Source organism: Sphaeramia orbicularis, chromosome 24, assembly GCF_902148855.1.
Source record: "Sphaeramia orbicularis chromosome 24, fSphaOr1.1, whole genome shotgun sequence".
NCBI classification, from domain to species: domain Eukaryota; kingdom Metazoa; phylum Chordata; class Actinopteri; order Kurtiformes; family Apogonidae; genus Sphaeramia; species Sphaeramia orbicularis.
This window is the reverse complement of record NC_043979.1, coordinates 33,678,555-33,701,531: the sequence shown is the minus strand read 5'-3', so window position 1 is coordinate 33,701,531 and position 22,977 is coordinate 33,678,555. Positions and strand designations below refer to the sequence as shown.

The window sequence follows — 22,977 nt, the reverse complement described above, 5'->3', positions numbered from 1 at the left end:
AAAGCTGGACAAAACAGAAACAATTTCGCAGGTTAATGTGAAAGATTTAGTAAAGGTGAAAGAACATCGGTGAAGGTTAGACTCATTCCAGTTCAGTTGTCGGTAATAGAAAATAACTTGGATAGATGAGATAGAAAATAAAGTGGAAGTAAGTCACGGAAGGCGATAAAAGGCTGGGCTATTATTTACTGTCAACCTAAAAAGCAGCAAAATGAAGCTGTGTCAAATATTCCTGTTTGAACTAACACTGGTTATGGCAGTTTCCTACAAATGAAAGTTAAATCAGCAAACGTCTGTAAATTAATAAACTGACAAGTGTTTTGATAGTCAGTGATTGGTTTGAGTAATGTTGACGTCATTTCTCTGATTCTAGATCCTTAAATGGTTTATTTACAGTTACTTTCCCCAACAGATAATGACTTATTATCTTTATTATTATCTTTATCTTATTATCGTGAAGGTTAGGGGTTAGGGTTAGAAAAAAAAAAACTTATTCGTTAAGATAATAAATTGTTCCCAAAATAAAGCAAGTCATTCCTAAAAGATAAGGACTTTAGAACTTGAAGACCCTGGGGCTAAAAGTACTGAAGTCACATTTTTGGACAATTCAAATTGAGCATACAAACAAGTTGTATTTGTTTAGCTAAGTCCACCCTATGAATATTTTTAACAGACTTTTTCTGTGACTTCAGTACTTTTAGCACCAGTGTCTTCATTTTTTCATAGACGATATGAAGTAGTTCCCAAAAATAACTTGTTCCCAACAGAAAACAATTTGTTTCCACATGATAATAACTTATTTACAGAGATAAAATAAGGGCTTATTCATACATGATAATACCTTGGCTGCATGAAATGGTGAGTTATTAGCGCTAGATCATAATTTGTTGGCAATGAATGTCTCAGAAATTAATGTTTAGATGTAATTGTTTGTTAATTGTTGTTTATATTTTCATATGGTTTGGCTCTGAAAACATTTGGTTATGGTGAGGAGAAGATATCAAGGTTTGGTTTCATAAAAAAATCAATCAATAAATAAAAAAAAATCTGGGAAGATGTGATGAAAAACCAATACTGTACCTGACACCAAACCAGACTGAACATATAAGCTATGATGTTTTCTTCATTCTAACTAAAAGCCTGACATTAATTCCTGAAGAATCTCATTATTCAAATGTGTGAGATTAATTAAAATCAGCAGCAAACAAACACAGAAAACAACCTTGCGAAACAACGCTGCTGTCTTCAGTCTGGTCGAGTTATTGTGATGGATGCATAACAATCAACCTGAGAGTCTGCCAGAGCTCCAAGATTGGCCCAGAGCAGGAGAAAACCTGGAATATTAAGTAGAGATGATTGAACTTCAGAATGAACTGGATATGGAGTGAATGGAAATAGGAGGCGTTTAAGGTGTCTGGCTGTTAGAACATTTGGTTTGACATTTATTTTACAGATAAAATCAGGTTTTCTTGTCCAACAAAGGGGAAGTTTGCAGTGTTACAGCAGCATTAGGGGTAGTAGTATTAAAAGTAAGGATTAGAGATATTCACAGTATAAAAAAATACATAAAGTAGCACAAATAAATAACTACAAAAAATATGTAAGAGGACAAGTTAACCAATACCTAGCAGTGGTATTTTAGCCTCAGTAGCCCCCATTTCCACTTTACTCAGGATTTTGAAAAACCTCAGCATGCTTCCATCAAAATTGCCTGGGTAAAAAATACATAAATAAGTCCTCAACCATGAAGTTTCCCTGAAAAAACTTCCTGGTTGGAGGGTAGGACTTTTCAGATTCACCAGAATTCTTGGGGGTGGAGCTATGTAACAAAGAATGCTGATCGGTGGAACACATTTGCAGCGTTCCACACTTGCGTTCACTTTTAATGTTTAAGCCAGTGTGCATCTGCAAACATATTTATTCCGTTTCTGTAAGCTTCACTTCATTTGGTTTTTGACATTTGGAAAAATGGAGCAAAACAAGGGAAACTATGAGTAGTGGATGAATGACAAGGTCCACTGGAAAGCTCACAAACCACACAGATTACCAGAAATTGTTGTGATCAAGTAAATAAATTCCTGGTGATTAAAGTTCCTGCTTTTTGGTGGAAAAGGGGCTGTTGTTACTGTAATTCTCAGTGTCGACATTAATCCAGAATTTCAGTTTCGATCTAAACAGCCAAGCAAAACAAAACCAAAAAACAAAAACAAGTGGATTTAACTGAGCAAAAAGATATGAACCTGCCATTGGATTATTACTGCAGTGATTCATATGTTCTCAGCTCCTAAAGTTCTTAATGATGCAGTGAGTAGCTTCTCATTTCTTAAATAACCATCATTTTTCTATGGAGCAAAAAGATCAGACAATACCCGGGTTCATACATGGATTGGCCAAACCTGAAACACATTGAGAATCCTTGGAAAACTTTTGCTATCAAAGCTAAATGCACTCTAGTGAAATATTGTGTGTGGCTTTTTTTGGGGCTTTATTGGACAGGTTGTGCATACTACAATAAATCTTTGGTGAGGTTCTATTCCTTTGCTAAGGCTAATCAAGTGTCACTTGACATCAGTTTGAGGACATCATGTGACATATGAATGGACAACCTGATAACACTGTCTACAGCCAGTGAGGGGAAATGTTCTTTCTTTGCTGACATTGAAATTAAGAACACCAAAAATACATCTAAAGAGAACACATAATGTAGGATGTTCAAGGGAAAATGAAACTGAAAAGCCTTTCGTTGTTCACTCACAGATTCAGTTTGTACCTCTTCATTTGGACGCTGGTTTGTATTTTTTTTAATGGTTGGTGGTTTTGAAGTTCCTCCATTTTACTGGTATATTGAATGAAATATTATGGATCCACCTGCAAAAAAACCCCCATGACAGTAGAGAGGCATAGAGCTCATTAGAGAAAACAAACAGGGCGAATAACAAGTGAGCTCCATGTGTAAACACTGGGCTCTTATGGTCTGCAGGCGGGTCACTCTGGTCCTGGAGTCCTGGTGCTGGTCCATCTCTGGTGCAGCCAGGCCACACAGACAAAGGCCAGAAAGAGCTGCTTTGTCAAAGTGTTCCTGCTTTTGTTTGTTTTGTGTTTCTGTTTTCCCTTCCGCCATCCATTTTGCTTCACCACATTTTTTTTTTTTCTTTTTTAGTTTGCCAAGTAATTAAAGCAACAACTGATGCCCAAATAAACTAAAGCGTTGGGTTACAGTGTGCATCAGGATGTCCCAGATAGAAAATAAACACCAGTGCAAATAAAAGCATGTATTAACCCTCAGGTGTCAGTATAGTTTATGTCCATTTGAGTCATTCAGGAGAAAAATGTCATGTTCATGATGGGACATTTTTGTCCTCTAATGACTGAAGAAGGAAGTGAATATTAAATCTGAAGCTAAACAAAACTAGTAATTCAAGTCAATATTTTGACTAATGTTTGACATATCCAAGACAAAAAAAAAATCCTAGCATACCAATGTTTGTTATATGGAACATAATTAATTATTTGTGTGTTTTTTTCATAAACAAATATTAGCATTGTGTAGCCAAACTGGAATTTAAAGGGTAAAAATCCCCCAACAGGGAAATCTGCAGTATTACAGCAGCATAAGGTATTGATATTAAATTTAAGGATTAAAGTAAGAAACATAAAAAGCATAAAAAATATATACAACAATATATATGTTTTAAAGTTGTAAAGTGTCCAGAAACATTACAGAAATACATACTGTTGCTTATAAAGTGGGAATAGAATATATTTACCTCTTCTCATAAAATGAAAGTGACAGTGTGAATTATTCTAGTGTATTTGGGTGTAACTGGGACTCAGTATGTGATCACTGCTCCTGGTCAAAGATGATTACTTATAAGTATGAATCATAATAAAAGAGGATTGTGTCTAAAACCAAAATTATTCCAACTTTATGTCACAATGGGGGGAAAAGAGAGGACTCAAATGCGCAGTACTGAAGGGAAAAAACAAGTTCATTAAACACAAAAGAAACCCAAACAACGAAAAACCTAACACAAAAACTAAGGCAGAGTCCATAAAAAAAACAACATACAAAACCTGAATCAGAGTCCGTAGATGAATATAGATAAATGTCCAGGCTATGGAAAGGAGTGAAGAGAAATGGACCAGCGCTGCATGGCTGCAAACCAAAGCCTTAAATAGGCTGGAGGTAATTGGCTGCAGCCACGCAGCGCCAGCAGGTGAGTCTGATGATGATGATTAGGAGAAGGAGCTGAGGGTCACACAGGCACAGACCATGACCAAAAGGGAGGAGCTGAGGCTCACACAGGCGCAGATCCTGACACTTTATGGGCGACAGTGTTTGGAAATGAGCAAAATATGAAGTATTACAAGTCATGCAACTTGTTAAGGACATAATAATAAGAATAATAATAAGAATAAGAATAACAATAACAATAACAGCTTGCACAGTCAATTGATACAATTTGTGTGTGTGTGTGTGTGTGTGGGGGGGGGGGATCTTGAGCTGAAACCACTGGTTTAGTCAGTATTGTAATACATCCATCATACGGTTGATTTTCTACCCCTGAGGACAGATCTACTCAGATTTATTAAATGTCCTTTCATACACAAAGAGACAAAGACAAAGAGACAAAGAGATGATTTGAAAGAGCTAATTAATGTTTCAGGAGGGAGTGTCTATTAGAGTCATTTATGTAAAAAATAAAGAGTCATGTCCTCTTTTACATCAGACAAGAGGATTTTTATTACGAGCAAAATTAAACAGTTTTCGGTCTGGAGGGTTTCATCTCCAGCAATTAAAACCATCAAACACTCACACTCTCACCAGATACTGGTCTAATATTACCTGCAGTTTTAGTTACAGAATTTCTTTTCATTTTATCCTTTAGGAAACGTCAAATTTCAGGCTGAAAAATGAAAAATTTAATATTAGGATGTTTCTATTAATGTCAAATAAAGCCAAGTTTACAGTTTACAGGTGTTACATACTTGTGAGTAACATACTAAACTTATATAGTAGTTTTGTGATTTCATAACCTTTTCAAAACATATTTTTTTTTACAGTACAATGCAAAAGTCTTGTTTTTGAAGGGTTGAAATGAACGTACATATTTATTTCTCATTCTCTTTTCTTCACATACAGCAATAAAATACAGGAAATATTGTGCACAGCCTTGAAAGACACACACAAAAAAACTGAACTGAATGAGTTGTTATGGTTATAAAGTTGTGAAAGTTGTAAAGTGACTGTTTAGTGTGACCCCTGACCCCATGACAAGAAGCAGCACAAACAATAACAAACATTTGGTGTGTTAAATGAAACTTGGTATAAAATATCAGAAACTTAATGCAACAAATCTTATATTTTTTGGACAAAAGGGTTAAAGACATGTTAGGTGCAAAGGCAGGTCACACTAAATATGACCACTTGGGTTTATAGAAGCTGTAACTTTTGTTCTCCTGCTGTACATACTTCACATATATCCAGATTGGATCTTAATGCAGAGACTGAAAAATGCATATGTGTCGTCATTAGAACTTTATCTCCACATCTCCGTTGAAAAATGTGGCTCCATCATGTCAGGTAGTGATGCAAAGTCAGAAATGCCCATTTCTTCTAAACTGCCCCTCTTCAGATCCTTTTATTTTATTGAATTTCTCTGCAGAATTTATTTAGTTCGACTCCATAAATGTCATTGCCTGTACTGTATCCAATGGTACTATAAATCAGTCATTAAGGAATATAACATGCTTTTTTCACGAAGTATATAAGCAGTATTTAGCCTTTATTTTTATAGACCCTATCAAAAGAGATATTCAGGTTCTCAGGAAAATTGCCGCTTATCAATTAATCGTTTATTGATCAGTAAGGTCAACCAACTAATGATTAATGGATTAATCGATAATTTGCATCCCTAGATCCCACCGTTTCGTTTACACAGACGTCGTTCCGAAATAAAGGTGAAATATTCCTGGAACAGAAGTGCTGTGGAAAAGGGGCTATAGATGTACTGCAAAATGAAATGATGATGCACTGGCCTCGATAAAAACAGATAAAACACTTCAGTCATTAAAAAAAATAAATAATGGACCAAATAAAATCTTTGATTAAAACTATATTACTTTGATGTTGTGTTGAACAAACAAAGCTTGATTTAATGTGCCAAATGAAATTAAAAAAGCCTAAAACAAATGTCAGACGATGCTAGATAATGTTTGTGTCTGTGGATTCAATCACACTGAACGTTCTACAGTAAATCATCATGTGTTTCCAGGCAACATGACAGCAGTCAGGGACAAACGGTAGACCAACTATTTCTTATGACCATTTCTTTTGAGCACTTCAGAATATGAGATGTTTTTATAACTGCTGAGCTGCTTCAGGGTGTTGTATCTGACACAGGATGAAAAAAGAAACCTATCTTAAGAGTTGATGAAAAGACATGACACACAAAAAACGACTTCTAAAACCAATATTTATTGCTTTATTCAGACTGTAGCTCAGGCCTGAGTGAGGTGAGTTGGAAAGATGAACATTATCTGTGACATTTCTGTCTCCTCTGCCCCGTTAAATTTAATTTCCTTTTCATGCACATTTGGTGCTTTTTATGAATTCTTCAGTCAAGCACTTTAATGGAATATGTTCTTTGAAATGGTGACGTGCTGCAAAATTGAGTTCAAGTAAAGTATGGTGATGCTTTATCTCAGTTCCACTTAAGAAATTCTTGGAACTTTATCACAGATATTAATTAAACTAGAACACATAAGTGGAGAGGAAATGAACCCACAGTACAGCAGTCTGTGGAAACATTTGCAAGTAGTATGAGTATGTATAGTATAGTATGAAAATAAACTTCAAGTAAAGTTCTGATGTTTGATTACAGTGGTGGCCAAAATTATTAGAACTGACATATTTAAAGATTTTATCTGTTTTTATTTATTTATTTTTAATTGGTCTTGAAAATACCTATAAAATAAATGAAATACAAAGTCCTCATGTTGTATAAAGAATAGAATAGAGTCATGATAAGGACATTTTGGTCATTTTCCTACAAAAAACCAGCTGGGCCTGTTTCACTGTCAGTGAGCCCATTTATATGTACAGTAATACCCCAATCATTATCAGAGTATTATCATAATATTATTCAAGTGATCAAATAAATAACATAATCTAATCTGTTTTATCAGATGACAGGGGTAATCTGATTATGAGAAATGTGATTAACACACCTGGATTTCTCCCCAGTGCTCTGACATCGTCCTGCATGTATACGGATTAATCTGATTTATTTCATTCTTCTACTATACTACTTTGATGTTGCGTTGAACAAACAAAGCTTTATTTAATGTGCCAAATGAAATTACAAAAGCCTAAAACAAATCTCAGACAATGCTAGATAACATTTTTGTCTGTGGATTCAATCACACTGAACGTTCTACAGTAAATCATCATGTGTTTCCAGGCAACATGACAGCAGTCAGGGACAAGCAGTAGACCAACTATTTCTTGTGACCATTTCTTTCGAGCACTTCAGTACAGAAAAATTTTGGTTCGGTATGTTTTCGGTACAAGGGTCTTTGGCTCAATACAGTTTTGGTGTTTTCGGTACAGTAAAGGAGACCAGCTTGCGGACACCCTACTTCCCGAGTGTTTGTGTTCTATAGGCTACATGTATTCGTCCAGTACACCTCCATATTGTACAAACGAGTGCACCGTTACACTTCTACTGCTCATGTGTGAACACAATTAAAATTGTAGAAAATGGAAGTTACACAGTTGACAGGAAGTTTGAGTCTACTGTCATTACACAGCAAAAATCTAAATCTTACCAAGTGTATTTTTCTCATTTCTAGTCAAAATATCTCATCACACTTAAAAATAAGACATAATCAACAAAAGAGTAACTTGTAAGTGAGATATAAAAACTTATTTTTAGGCAATAGATCTTGAAAATCTTATTTCAAGAAATCTTACCAGGATAATTTTCACTTGCTCCATTGGCCGATTTTTTTTTTTTTGGCTTGAATTAAGCAAAAAAATATATTGAATTTAGCAACAAAAAAAAAATCTGCCAGTGGAACAAGTGAAAATTATCTTGGTAAGATTTCTTGAAATAAAATTTTCCAGATCTGTTGTCTAAAAATAAGTTCTTATATCTCACTGAAAAGTTACTCTTCTGGTGATTATGTCTTATTTTAAGTGTGATGAGATATTTTGACTAGAAATGAGAAAAATACACTTGGTAAGATTTTGATTTTTGCAGTGTATGTACAGTACATAGGTACTCCAAAAGAACTCTGATACTGGAGTGGAGCATCTAAACCAGGGTTTTTCGATTATTGCATTTTTGAGGTGCATGTAAATGGCTCATTATGCTGTTCACATAATTATTGGAATAATCTGATAACTCCAGAAATCTGATAATGGTCCGAGTTTTAGTGTACATGTAAACAGGCTCAGTGTCAGGCGTGATCGTAGTAAAATTGATGGTTAGTCTTAGGATAAAAACAGTAGGACTCACTTTATCTGATATTTGTTGTGCTCACATCAACCATCTGCATGCTTCTTGAATGTTAGGAAATAAAATCTTGTTGCGGAGGCAAATAAAAATTTCAATATTTTCAGATATGTCATGTGTACTAATAATTTTGGCCACCACTGTTTCCTAGTTCATATGTTTCAGAGTCTGACTCATTTAATAAGAGCTGAAATGTCAACCAAGTATATGTCAACCAATATTTCAACTAAGACACTGAATATGACAGACGTAAGGAGGGTGGCTTTTTGTGTCTCACCCAGTTACTTCAGCTAAGTCCCACTGGATTTAGAGGCATGTGAATGAAAAGGTTGAATATGATTTTCAGCAAATCCAATCTATGATCTCTTTATCCCATCCAACAAAATCTCACATATGTAATAGTGTTGCTCATGTCCTTGGTGAACTCTCCTGTCATATTTGTTCATCTTTCTTCCCTGATTAAAAATATTGTGGTATTTTCATGCTCATTTATGCTACATTTATGCTAATACTTCCTGCATGATTTGTCTTTAATTCAGATTTTAGAAATGAAATGCATTCAGCAACTTAAGTGACCCTAAAGATCAACTTTTGGTCTTTCTTTTATTTGTTGTGAGGAATATTATTATTATTATTTTATTATATTATTCAAAAATATAGAGCTTAGGATTGACTAAAGAAAATACTTGTTTAAAAGACTTGGAACAATATTGGTAGTTGAGATAAGGACATAATTTACTTGAATTAAATTAAATATGTAATCTCTTCTGTTGTATATTTAGCAATGATAGCATTGATTTTTTTGTTTGTTTGTTTGTTTGTTTCTTTTCATGTGGAAACATTGTGTTAATTGTAAATTGGGTTAGGCAAAATAAGTCTGAACTTCAGCCTAAATCCTTTTGGTCGCATTGTATATGGAACAATGGATATGTTGTTTTTGTTTGTTGTTTAAAGTAATTAATGACTGAATAAGCTACTACTAGTACTACTACTATATTTGTTTAGTAAAATGCTTGCAATAGTGTGGACAGGGTGTAAAATGTTAGAGTTTTATTCACTTCATGAGTTCTTATTCTGTCGGTCTCCAATGGTGAGGAAAATTAACGCCATGGGGTCTTTGACCAAAGCTTAAGAAAGTGGCCAGTTTAAATGAGAACCACTAAGAAACAACTTTTAGTGTCAAATAAGGTGATAAAGGGATAAAAAAGTACAAGCATTGTTGTTGTTTTCACCACTGGACACAGCTCTAAATGAAAAGAATAGAGTTTGATGCTGAATGGCAGCGTTTCATCTACACGTGAGTTTGATTATAAGGCTTATGAAGGTATAAAGGTATTATGTGATGTTATTATGTTTGATAGGTTGGCTGTTTGTCGACGATTCCAAAGAGATCTTTAGTGCAGCTACTGACAACATGAACTGTACAGAAAATGGAGGGGATTAGTGGTTTTACTGTGACTGTTTTCTATGTAAAAACAGAGCTAAGCTAACAAAGCTATAATGTAAACTATCAGCTGATGCAGCACATGAAGATTATAAGACAGTCTTATTTTGACAGACTGCCTATGAGTTTTATTTGAAGAAGAAAACTTAATAAACCATAATACAGATGTGCGTAAACAATAAGCAAATACTTTTTTCAGTGAGTGATACGGTCTGTGGATACATATTGTTGATTTGCTGATGCTGTTGAGAGTTTGGAATATTAATATCAATATTTATTTTAATACATAGAACCCCCTTTAACTCCTGAGACATTTCTTCAGTGGTTTTGTTCTACTGGGTGTTTTAGTGTCAAAACAGGGTGGAATACCAGAAAAAGACAAAGTTTTACAGGTTTTTACTAAATAAGGCACTCAGAATGTACATCAATAAAAGACTTAGGATGTTGAACATGAACTGTGCAACAAGTATTTGAATTTTGGCCCAGTAGTTTTTGTTTGGGGGCTCTTTTTTTCTAAATCAGTTCAGCTACTTTTTGGCACCAGGTTGAACTTCAAAAAGCTTGGTAAAAAGAGTAAAAAAAAAAAAAAAAAAGAGAAAAATCACCACAACACTGCAAATAACAGCAAAAACAACAAAGACAACTGTCAGGGGTTAAAGGGTCAGATAGTAAATATCACAACACTTACTGACACATTATGCCACATTGTGAATTGAGTTAAAAGTTAAGTAATTTTACATGACCATTGATCCTAAAACACAGCAGTAGGTAGGACTGGAAGAGCTACAACCACAGCACTGATAACACTGGGTTACAAAAAAATGTTTTTTGCAAGTTGTCTAGGTTTTTTCAACTGAATTAGGACCATTTTGCACCGCTAAATCCAAAAATGACATCTGTTATGACATCTGTTTTTCTCAATCAGGTCAGGTTTTTTTTTGCTAATTTGATTTTGAAAAATTTGATCTTCTCTTCTATCTTCAAAATATAATAATTAATACCAAAATAAGATTGGTAAGCACACTTTATGAAACTTGTGACTTGATTCCTGTTAGGTACAATGGTGTATTCACCGCAGATGTAGCAGAATACGTCAGGCTTATTTTTGCAAGATCTTCTAGTCGAAGCCATTTTATTCACCTGTAATATTAAAAAAAACATTAATCATAAATTGGCAAAAGTAAAATCTTCAGAACTCGTTTATTGCAAGAAATATGAAAGAATTTTGTATCACATGATGTGAAAATGCCCATAAATTTAAGCAAAAATGTTAAAAAGCCAATATGCAGCATAGTTCAGAAAGTTGACCTGATTGAGCAAAATTAATGTGATTTTTGGATTCAGCACACCAAAATTATCCTAAATCAGCTCAAAAAACTTAATAAATTTGTTGCTGACCAGTGTAATAGGGGAGCTAAAGAGCAGGAGTTTTCAGTCATTTTTTAACACCAGTTTTCTGCAGTAGCTAAGGTCAGAAGGCTTCTGAGCAGCTATTTGCTCTGATCTTTTATGCAGTTCAGAAGTGGATGTCATTCATGCAGAAAGGTTTAGAAACAGCACAGAATGAATATTATTATTATTTATATCCATGCAAATGTGCTATTTCTTTGGCAGGGCAATTTTGTGAATTACTATATTTTTGTGTCATTTGCAGCAGTTGGGCTGCAAACAAAAGCCACAGAATCTTTTTTCAATTCAGTTCCACTTTATTTTCAAGTGTAGTTGAACATTTTGCTTGGTTCACACACACACAGCACATACATTACAAATTCAATCAATTAATTAAATAAGTGGAGCTAAAAAAAATCACAATAAAAACACTCCCCAATCACTAAACAGCATTCACAGACAATTTCTATCACATGTGTTTATTTAATGGACTGACTGCTCTTGGTACAAATGACACTGTGAAGGCCTTTTCAGTTGCTAAATGTATCCTGTATTCTATTTATTTATTTATTTAATCAGGTAAGGCCATTGTGAACACCAGTTTTGTAGATCATGCCTTGGTAAAAAGAAGCTGAAATCTTATGGAAAGTAAACATCCATCCATCCTTACTCCTCATGAGGGTTGCAGCTTTTTTTTTTTTTTTTTGCGATCAAATTTTTATTTTCATTACCATATCATTTAACAAATGAAATAATACAGAGGTATTTCAGGGGATACAATATTACTTGAATGGAGTATCAAAACAAGAATACCAGTAATGGGCCCAAGACATAAGAACCTGTCATGGGATACCGTAGAACACAGTGATAGTATGATGATAATAAAAGAGAAAAAAAAGTCAGGTTAAATACACACTCAAAAAAACAAATGCATACATAACCTACTACAATACACACATGAACACACAAAACATACAGACACATAGAGACACACAAACATATATAGACAAGACAGAGGGGAGTTAACATGTAGCAGCGCTAAGGTGAGAGAGCCAGTGGCAAAATTAACTGAATTAACTTATAGCATGTTTTTCAAAGAGTCAGCAGTGCTACGCCAGGTATTTAGAGTGCATTCATTACCGCATTCATTACCGCCATTTATTCAAGCCATTGAAAGCTCCATGTATATGAGGGTCACAGCTTTTAATATTAAAGTCAATATTCAAGTCAATAGGAACGTCCTTTACGTTCTATGTTTTAGATCGGGGTGTCCAAATCCAGTTCTCGAGGGCCAATATCCTGCATGTCTTAGATATTTCCCTCTTTCACCACTCCTGGAAGCCATTAGATCATTATCAGGCTTCTGCAGAGCTTGATGATGAGCTGATCATTAATTGAACCTGGTGTACTGAAAGAGGGAAATATCTAAAACATGCAGGATACCGGCCCTAGAGGACTGGATTGGATGAAATATTTAAAAAATATTAAAAATGCTCTATTTCTTTCAGCACTTCAAACACCTGGCTCAGAGGCGGCGTTCAGCCCCGTCGCTGGCGTTAGGGAAGGCTTTGGGGATGCCATGGTCTCCAATCAGGTATGTTATTTAATCACCTTCACCATTTTTATTTTCTGACAATAATTGTGCCCTTTTTTTTTTTGCAAGCAGTTTTGGACTGTTGTTCAGCATTTCAACTTTAGTTAAATTTATTTTCTTTTTCTTTTTTTTCCCTATTTGACCAAATAGTCTTGCCTTTATAAATGATGGTGTGTAATGACCATCCATGTCTGGTGTTAATGATTCATTTGCTTAATTAACTCAGCATGGATTCACTGATTGGCCTGTATATGCTACTTGATTTAATAGATACTTTGCATAATTGTACACTAATTTCTTTTAACCTAATTGCAATCCCACTGAGAGTGAGATTTTTAGTTTTTCTTTTATTAATTGGAAGAAAGTGTGTGTTTTAATAATATAAAAAGTATGATGTTAAGAAGAGAAAAGGTGGTGGAAACAACTTCAAAGTGGAGAATTTTTCAACATCTGTAAAGATAGAAAGCAAAAAACAATGATGAAACATAATGGTAGCTTTTGATGAAAGGTCAAACCATCTTATGTGGCTTTTACACTGACATAGCGAACACGTTTGTCCTACAGGAGACGTTGTCACCTTCTGTAGTTATAACCACATTTACAATCAGTGCTGACGTCTGAGCTGCGAGCCTCAGTAGCTGACAGCTGAAATATGGGCCACCTGACCCCAGCAGATGTTCAGAGGGTTTGTCTGTCGTGATGGAGTGTATGTGGAGAGTTATCAGCGAAGGAAGCAGCTCAAAACAGACGCAATAATGTTTGTGATTGAAAAAATATATTACTCAGGGCTCCAGACTAACTTTTTTCCGAGGAGCACAGTGGCCCCTAACTAACAAAGTAAATATTCACATTTCCTATCATTTTCACTCTATTACCGATAAATACTTGACAATAAATGCACAAACTATGTTTTCAATTCACATTTTATTGTGCAGCAGTTGACACAACATAATAAACAGCTTAGTGGCTGCGCTAACCAATACAGATCAAGTATAAACATATAGACAAGACATACAACTTGTGCCTAGAGTTGCATTTTCATTACACAGGTCACGGCATATTTTATGTTTCAGACTGGCATTGTGCTTGCTCAAAGTGTCGTGTTTTAATTGTGTGGTGCCAGTATTATGAGTGAATTTTGTGTTCCCGCATGTTGTGGGTATCGACAGCAGAATGTGCAGTTCATTGAGTTAGTTTCCTTGCAATACCTCAGCGACGTGAACTCGCGCAGCCACTCATCTCGAAAACACAATTTCTGGGCTTTTTTCGCCACGACCGTTTCATCACTATCTGAGTCGGAATCATTTTCTGGATTTGTCTCCTCAGGAACACATGGCTTATAGGGAAGAAAGTAAGATCTGATAGCCTTCTTCGACATATTATTTCCAAGAGTTATGTGTTCAACCTGTGGATTCGCGCGACAAGCCCAAGACCTGCCTGTTTTCACACATAAGCTAATCACAGTGGTCACCCCCCCACAAACTTTGGCCCGCATTCTTCTTCTTTGGTGTTCGCCACTTTTTTTCTTCTTTTGCAGTTAATATCGGTTGGCATTTGCGCATTACTGTAAACTACTGGGCTGAAGTGTGGAGCAGGTGTTTGTCAGCAACAACAACACACACACACAGAAAAAATAAAACTGGCAAATTTACTGGTCGCACATGAGACCATTTACTCGCAGTCTGGAACCCTGTTACTTTAGATGAAGACAATTCTGTCAGACTACTGGGCAACCTCCGATTCTAGATTCTCTGATACAGTTCATTCCTTTACTTTCTTGGTAAATTCCACCGGCATTTTCAGTTGAATAACCTCTCAGCTAGCATGTGAGTTTCTGCACATGAAATTTGACACCTTAGCAACATGGCCTTATTGTTTATCTGTTGCTAGGAAACCCACTTCAATGATGATTCTATGATTCGGGGCATAGCAATGTGGTTGGCCATTGGGAGGCCGTTGTATTCCAAAATTACTAATATCTCCCGAAATATTGGTCTTATCAACTTGCCATTTTGCTAGTCTCTTCCTTGACCAAAAATACATAAGTATGCCAAACTGCAGCAGTCAGCTTTTTCTGGATTTTGTGTGATGCCCGAGATACACACACAGAGTTCACTTCCATTTTACGATATAGATAACTGCTAATGCCATTGAAGGCCGATGCGAGAGCACAAGATCAGTGTCATGAAAGGATCTGACTTCTAACAATGAAAAAAATGTTTGGAAAAAGGTTAAAAGTTTATTCACTTTATTATCTCCATAAGGAAACTCATTTTAATACACACAGCACCCAGCATTAGCACAGAGTAATGTGAAATGAAATGAGATGATTTACTAATGATTCTCAAGTAAAATTTATGCATTTCAAGATACTATTGTCACAATTATATAGCTGTCTGTCCTCACAATTTACTATTAACAATTTGTGTTGGAAATGTAAAAGCATTGAAGGCTCTTTTACTCATACATTGTGATTTTGTCCTGGTGTTTGACCATTTTATGACTGGTGGGTTACATATCTGAAATCCATTCAGTTGCATCTGTTTGGAGATAGATCATGTTTTCCAGAGATTTCCAACTGGATTTTATCAGGTTTTTCTAACAGGTTTTATGCCAACAGCCGCAGTGGAAAACCTAAATCAGACCAGAATACAGTGAATGGGTTAACTTGCCTGTTTACATTTCCTTTTTTTTTTTTTTTTTTTTTTTTTTACACATGCTCAGCTGTAAAAGAGTAGAATAAATCAGATTAACAGGCATACATATATAAAGACTTTGAAGTATTGGGGAGAAATCCAGGTGTGTTAATCCTATTTCTCATAATCAGATTACTGCCATTATCAGATTATGATCACTTGAATAATCTAATAACTCCACAAATCGGATAATGATCAGAGTTTAAGTGTGCTTATAAATGTACTTTCTATGTCTGGCCTCCAGCCTGCAGGTGGTAGCACACAGGAAAACAAATTCAAAGCATCTGCCGTCGTCACAGTAGAGCACATGACCCACACATGACCATATTAAGATTTATTTCCACTTGTAGCTACGTGTTGAACGGTGTCATGGCGTCACCTCGGTGTCACCTCTCAGGCCTCACAGCCCACTCTGCTCAGGCCACGAACACAGATGTGCCTGTGGGGGATTTACAGAGTGGAGTTTTGACACAGTGTAGGTTTAACCACTTTGATCTTCACTCCCAACCACAGACAAAATGACCTGATGATTTTTATTTGTCTTTGAGAGTTAAAATCACACAGTTTAGAAAGACGATAAATGTGGAAAGTGGAGGATGACTCACTGGTGGTCTCAGAACTTACAGGAGGTTCTCTTCTTGGACTTTTATGCAGACATCTACCGATGCTGTAAAATATTTCTGATCTGTGCATGGGCTCAAAGAGAAGAAAAACACAAAGAAACATACAGGACGCACAAAGCTTTTAATGACAAAAATGTACAAGCTGTGTGAGCACATTAGCTCAGTGCAACAACAACACAAAACATCTAGTTTACATCATTATATCAGAGTACATATTAATTTCCTCCTGCTGCTCTCTTTGCTTAATCATTATCAAAAGACTAAATGATAAACATAAAACTGATACCATTTCACGTTGTTATAGAAAGTAAAGTCATTTTTCTAAGCTTTTATGTTAGCACACAGGCCTTTTTGTCAATCTCAGTCAGATCAATTTTCACATTTTTTCGATATAATTTCGAGCTATGGTATAAAAAGTGCATTCGATATAATTGTTTGTAAATTTTTTTCTACAAATGGTATTTTAAAAAGGATAACAGTTCCATAAAATAGAGATCTTAAGCTATACAATTAGCCTACTTGATAAATGATGTGTGCAAATGTACTTTTTCATATTGACGTTCACTTTCGCTTGATCGGACCCATCATCAAACACTGCACAGCAAAACACACAACATATCACACATTGAAAATCCATGACACAATAAGAAAACACCAGACAGCAAATATATACTGCATATGATAACATACAACAGTAAATATTACACATATTGGTATGAAATTAATAATCACAGATCTGTTTCCTTTTGCGCCATTGTTTGAAATGGATTTTGAGTGCATTAAAAGTAGTACATACTGTTATTGCAGCTCACTACCCTTTACTAATAACACCTGTTTACTGTATGTTGTGCATTTATGAGGTATTGCACATCTTTAGTAGAGGCTCTGGTTACTTTTTCATTAATACTTGATTTTAACATGACAAATTCACCCAATATTGATGGAGCACATCCATGTAGTTCACTGCCTCTACTATATGCTAATGCTAATGCTAATGCTAATCCAGGGTGCTGTGCATGTTTTAGGATGGGTAAAGATAATGCAGAAATGATTTTTTTTTTCTTTGAGGATCATAAAGCAAGTTAACCTTAACCATAACCTTTATACATTGTTTGGGATGGTCTTTCAGGTATGACTTCTTATGAATGTAAATATGCACTCTGATGGCACCCATACACCAAAGTACTCTATGGTTGTTATTTATCATCCCTTAACAAACTAATATTCATTATAAATATAAAAATAGGTACTATTTTCTTCATCATGTTATCATTGAATCATCAGAGATTCAGACATACAAATTTATTAAAAAAAAAAAAAAAAAAAAAAAAAACTTTAATATAAAACAGTAGATAAATATTTACCTCCAATTGATAAGCCTGTATCTATGCTTCTCTACTAAGGAAACCGTGATTTACTGTGAATTTTCGAACAGCTGAAGATAGTCAGTGCCCCTTATTGTTTTAACTGTTATTGTTTTCACAAAAACCTAGCAAGGATTCATCTAATGAACACATGAACAAAGCTGATGTCTTGATTACTAGTAATTTTTCCTCCATTGAGAGGCAGCTCTTCAGTGACAGAATGGAGAATGGTTGTCAAGCAGCACACAGACTTGCTAGAGAGCATACAAAGACTGGGTGATAATGTCAAGGATAATGCACAGCAAACCTGCCATCATGGTGACATAAATCCTGACAGGGTGAACCAGGTCTTGATGGCCATCTATTACATGCCTACTCACTGAAGGACACATAATGACTTCCAAACATCCATTATGTCCAAGTCGTGAGCGATGGAATGCTGTTAGTAATTGGTATTCATGGATTTCAGTCCTATATTCAGTCTCCATATCGGTCTGAAAACACACATAATTAACCAAGATCAGGACATCATAGGGCAGAATTCATACAACAGGGATGTCAAACATATGGTCCGTGGGCCAAAAACGGCCCTCCAAAGGGTCCAATCCAACCCCAGGGATGAATTATGTGAAATGCAAAAATTACACTGAGATATTAACAGTCAAGTGATCTCAAGTGGGCTGGACTAGTAAAATAATAGCATAATAGTCTATAAATAATGACAATCCAAAACTTTTCTCTATGTTTTAGAGTGAAAAAAGTAAAATTATATTATGAAAACCTTTACACCTACAAACTATCCTTTAAAAAATGTGAGTAATATGAACAACCACGGACAATCTGAAATTTCTTAAGAAAAATAAGTAATAATAATAAATAATTTTAACAATATAATGTCTGGGCTTATCATTTACACATGTGTTTTACAGCTACAAAGGCAAAAAACATTTCATAACAGGCATTATAACCCCTGTAATGTCAAAAACATCGTTAACGTGTAGGCTCTTCATCCCTTCCTCCGATATGTTTCACATTAACTCTTTAACCTTTTGGAGTTTATTCGTTTACACCAAGACCACCTGAGTACCCAGTGGGCGAGTCCATCAAACCAAATCAGAAATGTCAGACATGATCTACTTTCACACCTCACCCATTCAGCACACACACACACACGATGCATTTCCTGGAGGAGGTGGACTCCATGGGCGGTAGTTTCACTGTAGTGGGACTTCTGCTGACGTAAGGGGAGCCCACCATCAAAACAGAAAGTGTTATCTTAAAAAAAAAAAAAAAAGGAAAAAAAAGTTTAAATCTCCTGAAGGATGTGATACGTTCGTTGTTAATATAAAATAGTAAGAATGTCATATTCTCTATGAGTCCTTTAATACATGATGGTTGTTTTAATGGTAAAAAGAGCTTTTATAACATGACCCAAATTATATCATACATATTGCATTATATCGTGGTTGGTACGTGTCTGTTTGTTTACTCTTAAAAACTACCTGCAGATCACAGTTCTCCTGATGGTATTTAATGTGTCATTTTCTGTGGGCCAGAAATGCCACAGGGAAAGTACCTCAGCTGTGAACATTTGCATTTCTGCCCTGAAAACTGAGTGGGAAGAGAAATGGCCAGAACAGTCATTTAGAACAAACAACACTTGTGTTTTCTACACTGACTTATACTTCAGCTTTGGAGACTTTATTCATATTTGACTTAAAAAGAAATGAAAAGTCAGTATGTGTTGTTATTGTGAGGCAAAAATCAGGTAGAAGAAGTGTTAAGGCTGTTTGTTGCATATAGTACATTTCAGTGTAAGTCTTTATTTACATTATTTGATAGCTATAGCCTTTAGTCGACCCTTCACTCTCCAGTTGGTAGATTTAGGACAGTGCTAATCTGCTCCTGTCTTCCAGCTGCCCTTCTCTGCAGTATAAGTAATTTTTTCATCAAAAGTATGATGTTTGCTACTTTAAAAGATTGTTTTCCATGTCAAGATTTAGTTTACTTTAGTTTATTAGTTTATTATATCGTGGACAATCCCAATTAATTAACTGTCAATAACAGTAAAAAAGGCAGCTTTAGCCAACATGGCTAGTATCCTGTTGTAGTCCCCAGCCTCATGACAACAGGCACCCTAAAAAAACAATATATTTCAGCACATGAATTAAAAAGAGAGTTAAGACAGCTAAGAGACAAGATAAATCAATAAAGAGAAAAGAGAAAAAAGATGTTTGCATTTCATGGTAAAATATCAGACTTTGTAAATACATAAATACAAATAAATACATAAATACAAAGTCTACACACCTGAGAATCATGGAGGTGAGATTCTGTATCTCTGCAGCCTAAACATGACCTGGCCTCCTTGAGTACTTTTTCTTTTTGCTCTGGAAAACTGAGGTGAAATGTGCCAAGGCAACAACTGTTTCTGTGTTGGTGATGTGTGTCATGAAAAAAAGATCTTTCGTTTCCTATCTTTGCCACAAACAACAACATTTTTAGCTTTAAAAATGATCTATTTAACTTGACAAATATCACATGTAAATAGTTGCACAGTTCAAATAGGATCAAAAAATGATTTAGCTCGTACAATCGACTGCTGTTCAGATGTTTCACAAATTTAGATCCCATGTCGCATAAAAATGTTTTGTTGTTTTTAAATTGTACAGCTTTTGTGTTTTTTTAATCAATTTTTGTATTTTATTCTTTGATTTAGGTTTTATCTATTCTTCTGTACAGCACTTTGCTCCACTGCAGTTGTTTTGAAGTGCTTTACAAATGGATTGGATTGGATAACATTTTAGTTCAGGGGTCATATACAGCCCTGTATGGTAAGTGGGTCAAGTAAAATGACACAATAATTTCTAAGTAATGTCAACTTTAAACTTTTCTCTATGTTTTAGTGAAAAAAGTGAGAAAAGTAAAATTAAAGGATGAAAATGTTTATATCTACACAAGGCTTGAGTTGCTGAAGTGTAAATGTAATAAGGAAATTAATGATGAAAAACAGTCAAGAAACAATGAATATTCCCTGAATAGAATATGAAAAGGTTACGTTAAAGAGGTGTTATACTGAATTGTCTAATAATTGTTCATACACCTGTATATATATATTTGATATTACTCTCAAATCTAAAATAATATAGACATGAGAGGGTCTCTTCATTTTTCATTAAATGCCAAATCTTCGCATCTAAGAGAAAATCTGGTTTATGGATGATCAAATATTGGAGAAATCAAATTAAAAATATATGAAGCTTATGAGCAGAACCATTCAATAACATATCTGGGTAAATACCCCAGCTTATATCAACCTTAAGCGCTTCCTGCAATAAAATTGAATGTGGTTGTGGCATGATATTGATTTGGTCAGGTACTTTCATGCAGATCTGATTACTTTTTCTGTTTCCATGGATTCAATCAATTGCTCAAAAAATTCACAGAGATGTAATGACCTCTAAGTGCTGTCAGACGTAGAGTCGATTATCATCAATTATCAGATTTAGAGGGAGATTTTACAACAATAAGAGTCTGGAAAATGGGGATACTGACCTTAATGTTGTTTATATTAAGTTGTTTGCATGATCTGTGCTTGTTGATGTGAAATATTGGCTGATTTTCATTTAGTTTTCACGTATATGACAGCTTACATTAGAAATTCAACAACTATCAACACATGAAGACTTCAAAGAGGACACATTATTTCAAAGCTGACAAGTTGGATACGACAGATCTCGATATATTATCTGTATTTAAGTAAATATTATTCATACTCATGATAATGTGACCTTGAATTTAAATGCACAATAAGTTAAGTTAAATCTGGTGAATTTCTTAATGGCATAAATCTGTCTGTTACTGCTCCATGAATACAAATTGAGACACTAACCATCTTTTATAAAACACTTAGGTAAGACCTGCTTAATCTGTTACATATGTAAAAATTGAAAGAAATATCTTCTCATCGTATTTTTAATTCACATTTAACATCTGCTTGTGTGATTGAAACATTGATGTATGGGAAGATAAATGCATTAACCTCCAAATGTTAGACAGGGTTCCCGCTGGGTCTTAAAACGTCTTAAAAGTCTTGAATTTACAAATCTGCCTTTAATACCTTAAAAAAGTCTTTAACCCTTTATCAAGCAAGTGACTATTTTTGGTCATTTCCACACACATTACAAGGCAGTAACAGCAACAGTTACAGTGAGGAAAGTGAGTCAACAGTCTCAGGTCCAATGTGGTCTAGAGGGTCTGTAAGGTCCACCTCTGCAAGAACAGTGAGTGTACCTGCTTTGTTAGGTACCATGAAGTAATGGTACTAATGTAAGGAATGATGTTCAAAGGGATAATGTGGAGGTTATGTTTTTCTGATGTTCTAAAGATGTTCTAAGGTTCAAAAATGCATGTTCCTTTTACCTTACATGTGTTTTTCATTTTCTTTTTTATATTTACTTCTTGGATATTTTTTTTTTTGGCCATGTACGGGCACGGAACCAAATATGGCAACTTCATTGACCTTGTTTTTCTACATGACAGTAAAAAATTTTGAAAAATTTCACAAAAGTAATTAAGTCTTGTTATGTCCTCCAATAACACACTAAGGTTGAAATGTTAAATTTCAGAATATTTCTGTGAATGCCCTATAAAGGGTTAAAAGGTATTAAATTTGATATGGTAGGTCTTAAGTTAATGTTGCCATAAACATGTTTGCTGTATTGTGTTTAAATGCATCTGAGAAATGTCCACGATTCAAAGAAAGTAACGTTAGTCGACTCAGTTCCACCCGTTCCAACTCGACAATTTATTCTGAAATTAGGAACCGGTTATCGCTAACTTTGCAGCCCCCAGTGAGAAATGATCACAGAACATTCAGCCCAACACATGCAGCCGTTAACTGCGCACGCTGCTGAGAAAGCTGACTTTGCGAACTTTAAGGGATGGCTTGCAAGCAAAAAGTAAGCATGGGAAAGTGCAAGTTTAATCATGCCTGGTTGGAGAAAAGATAATTCTCGACTTGGTTGACAGGAGTGGAGGGAAACAGCTGTGAAATGGGCATTGAATTCTGTTCTAAATAGTCTTAAAAAGTCTTAAAAATAACTTTTAGAAACCTATAGGAACCCTGGTTAGAGGATTTCAGCCAATCTGATCTGTATAGTAATCATAGAGCAGTGTTTTGTTCTGTGTGTGTTTGTTAGCTCAGTTTTGTTACCAGGCAAACAGCAAAGGCACTGCTGCTCAACATTAGTCTCTAAAATGTTAGTCATTTTGTTGCGAAACTAAATGTAGAAGCTGCTGTTAAGAAATTCATGCAGCATTTTATTTGCGTCACTTATGATTCAAGT

General features: G+C 35.1%; 1 protein-coding gene across 1 annotated transcript in view; it reads left to right on the top strand.

The window, feature by feature from the left end:
• The window catches only part of tagapb (T cell activation RhoGTPase activating protein b), a 46,608-nt gene that overhangs the window by 584 nt on the left and 23,047 nt on the right, over positions 1-22,977 (top strand). Inside the window, exon 2 of the mRNA XM_030127748.1 lies at positions 12,861-12,946. Coding sequence (XP_029983608.1) covers positions 12,861-12,946 — 86 coding nt within the window. The remainder of the gene's footprint in view (positions 1-12,860; positions 12,947-22,977) is intronic.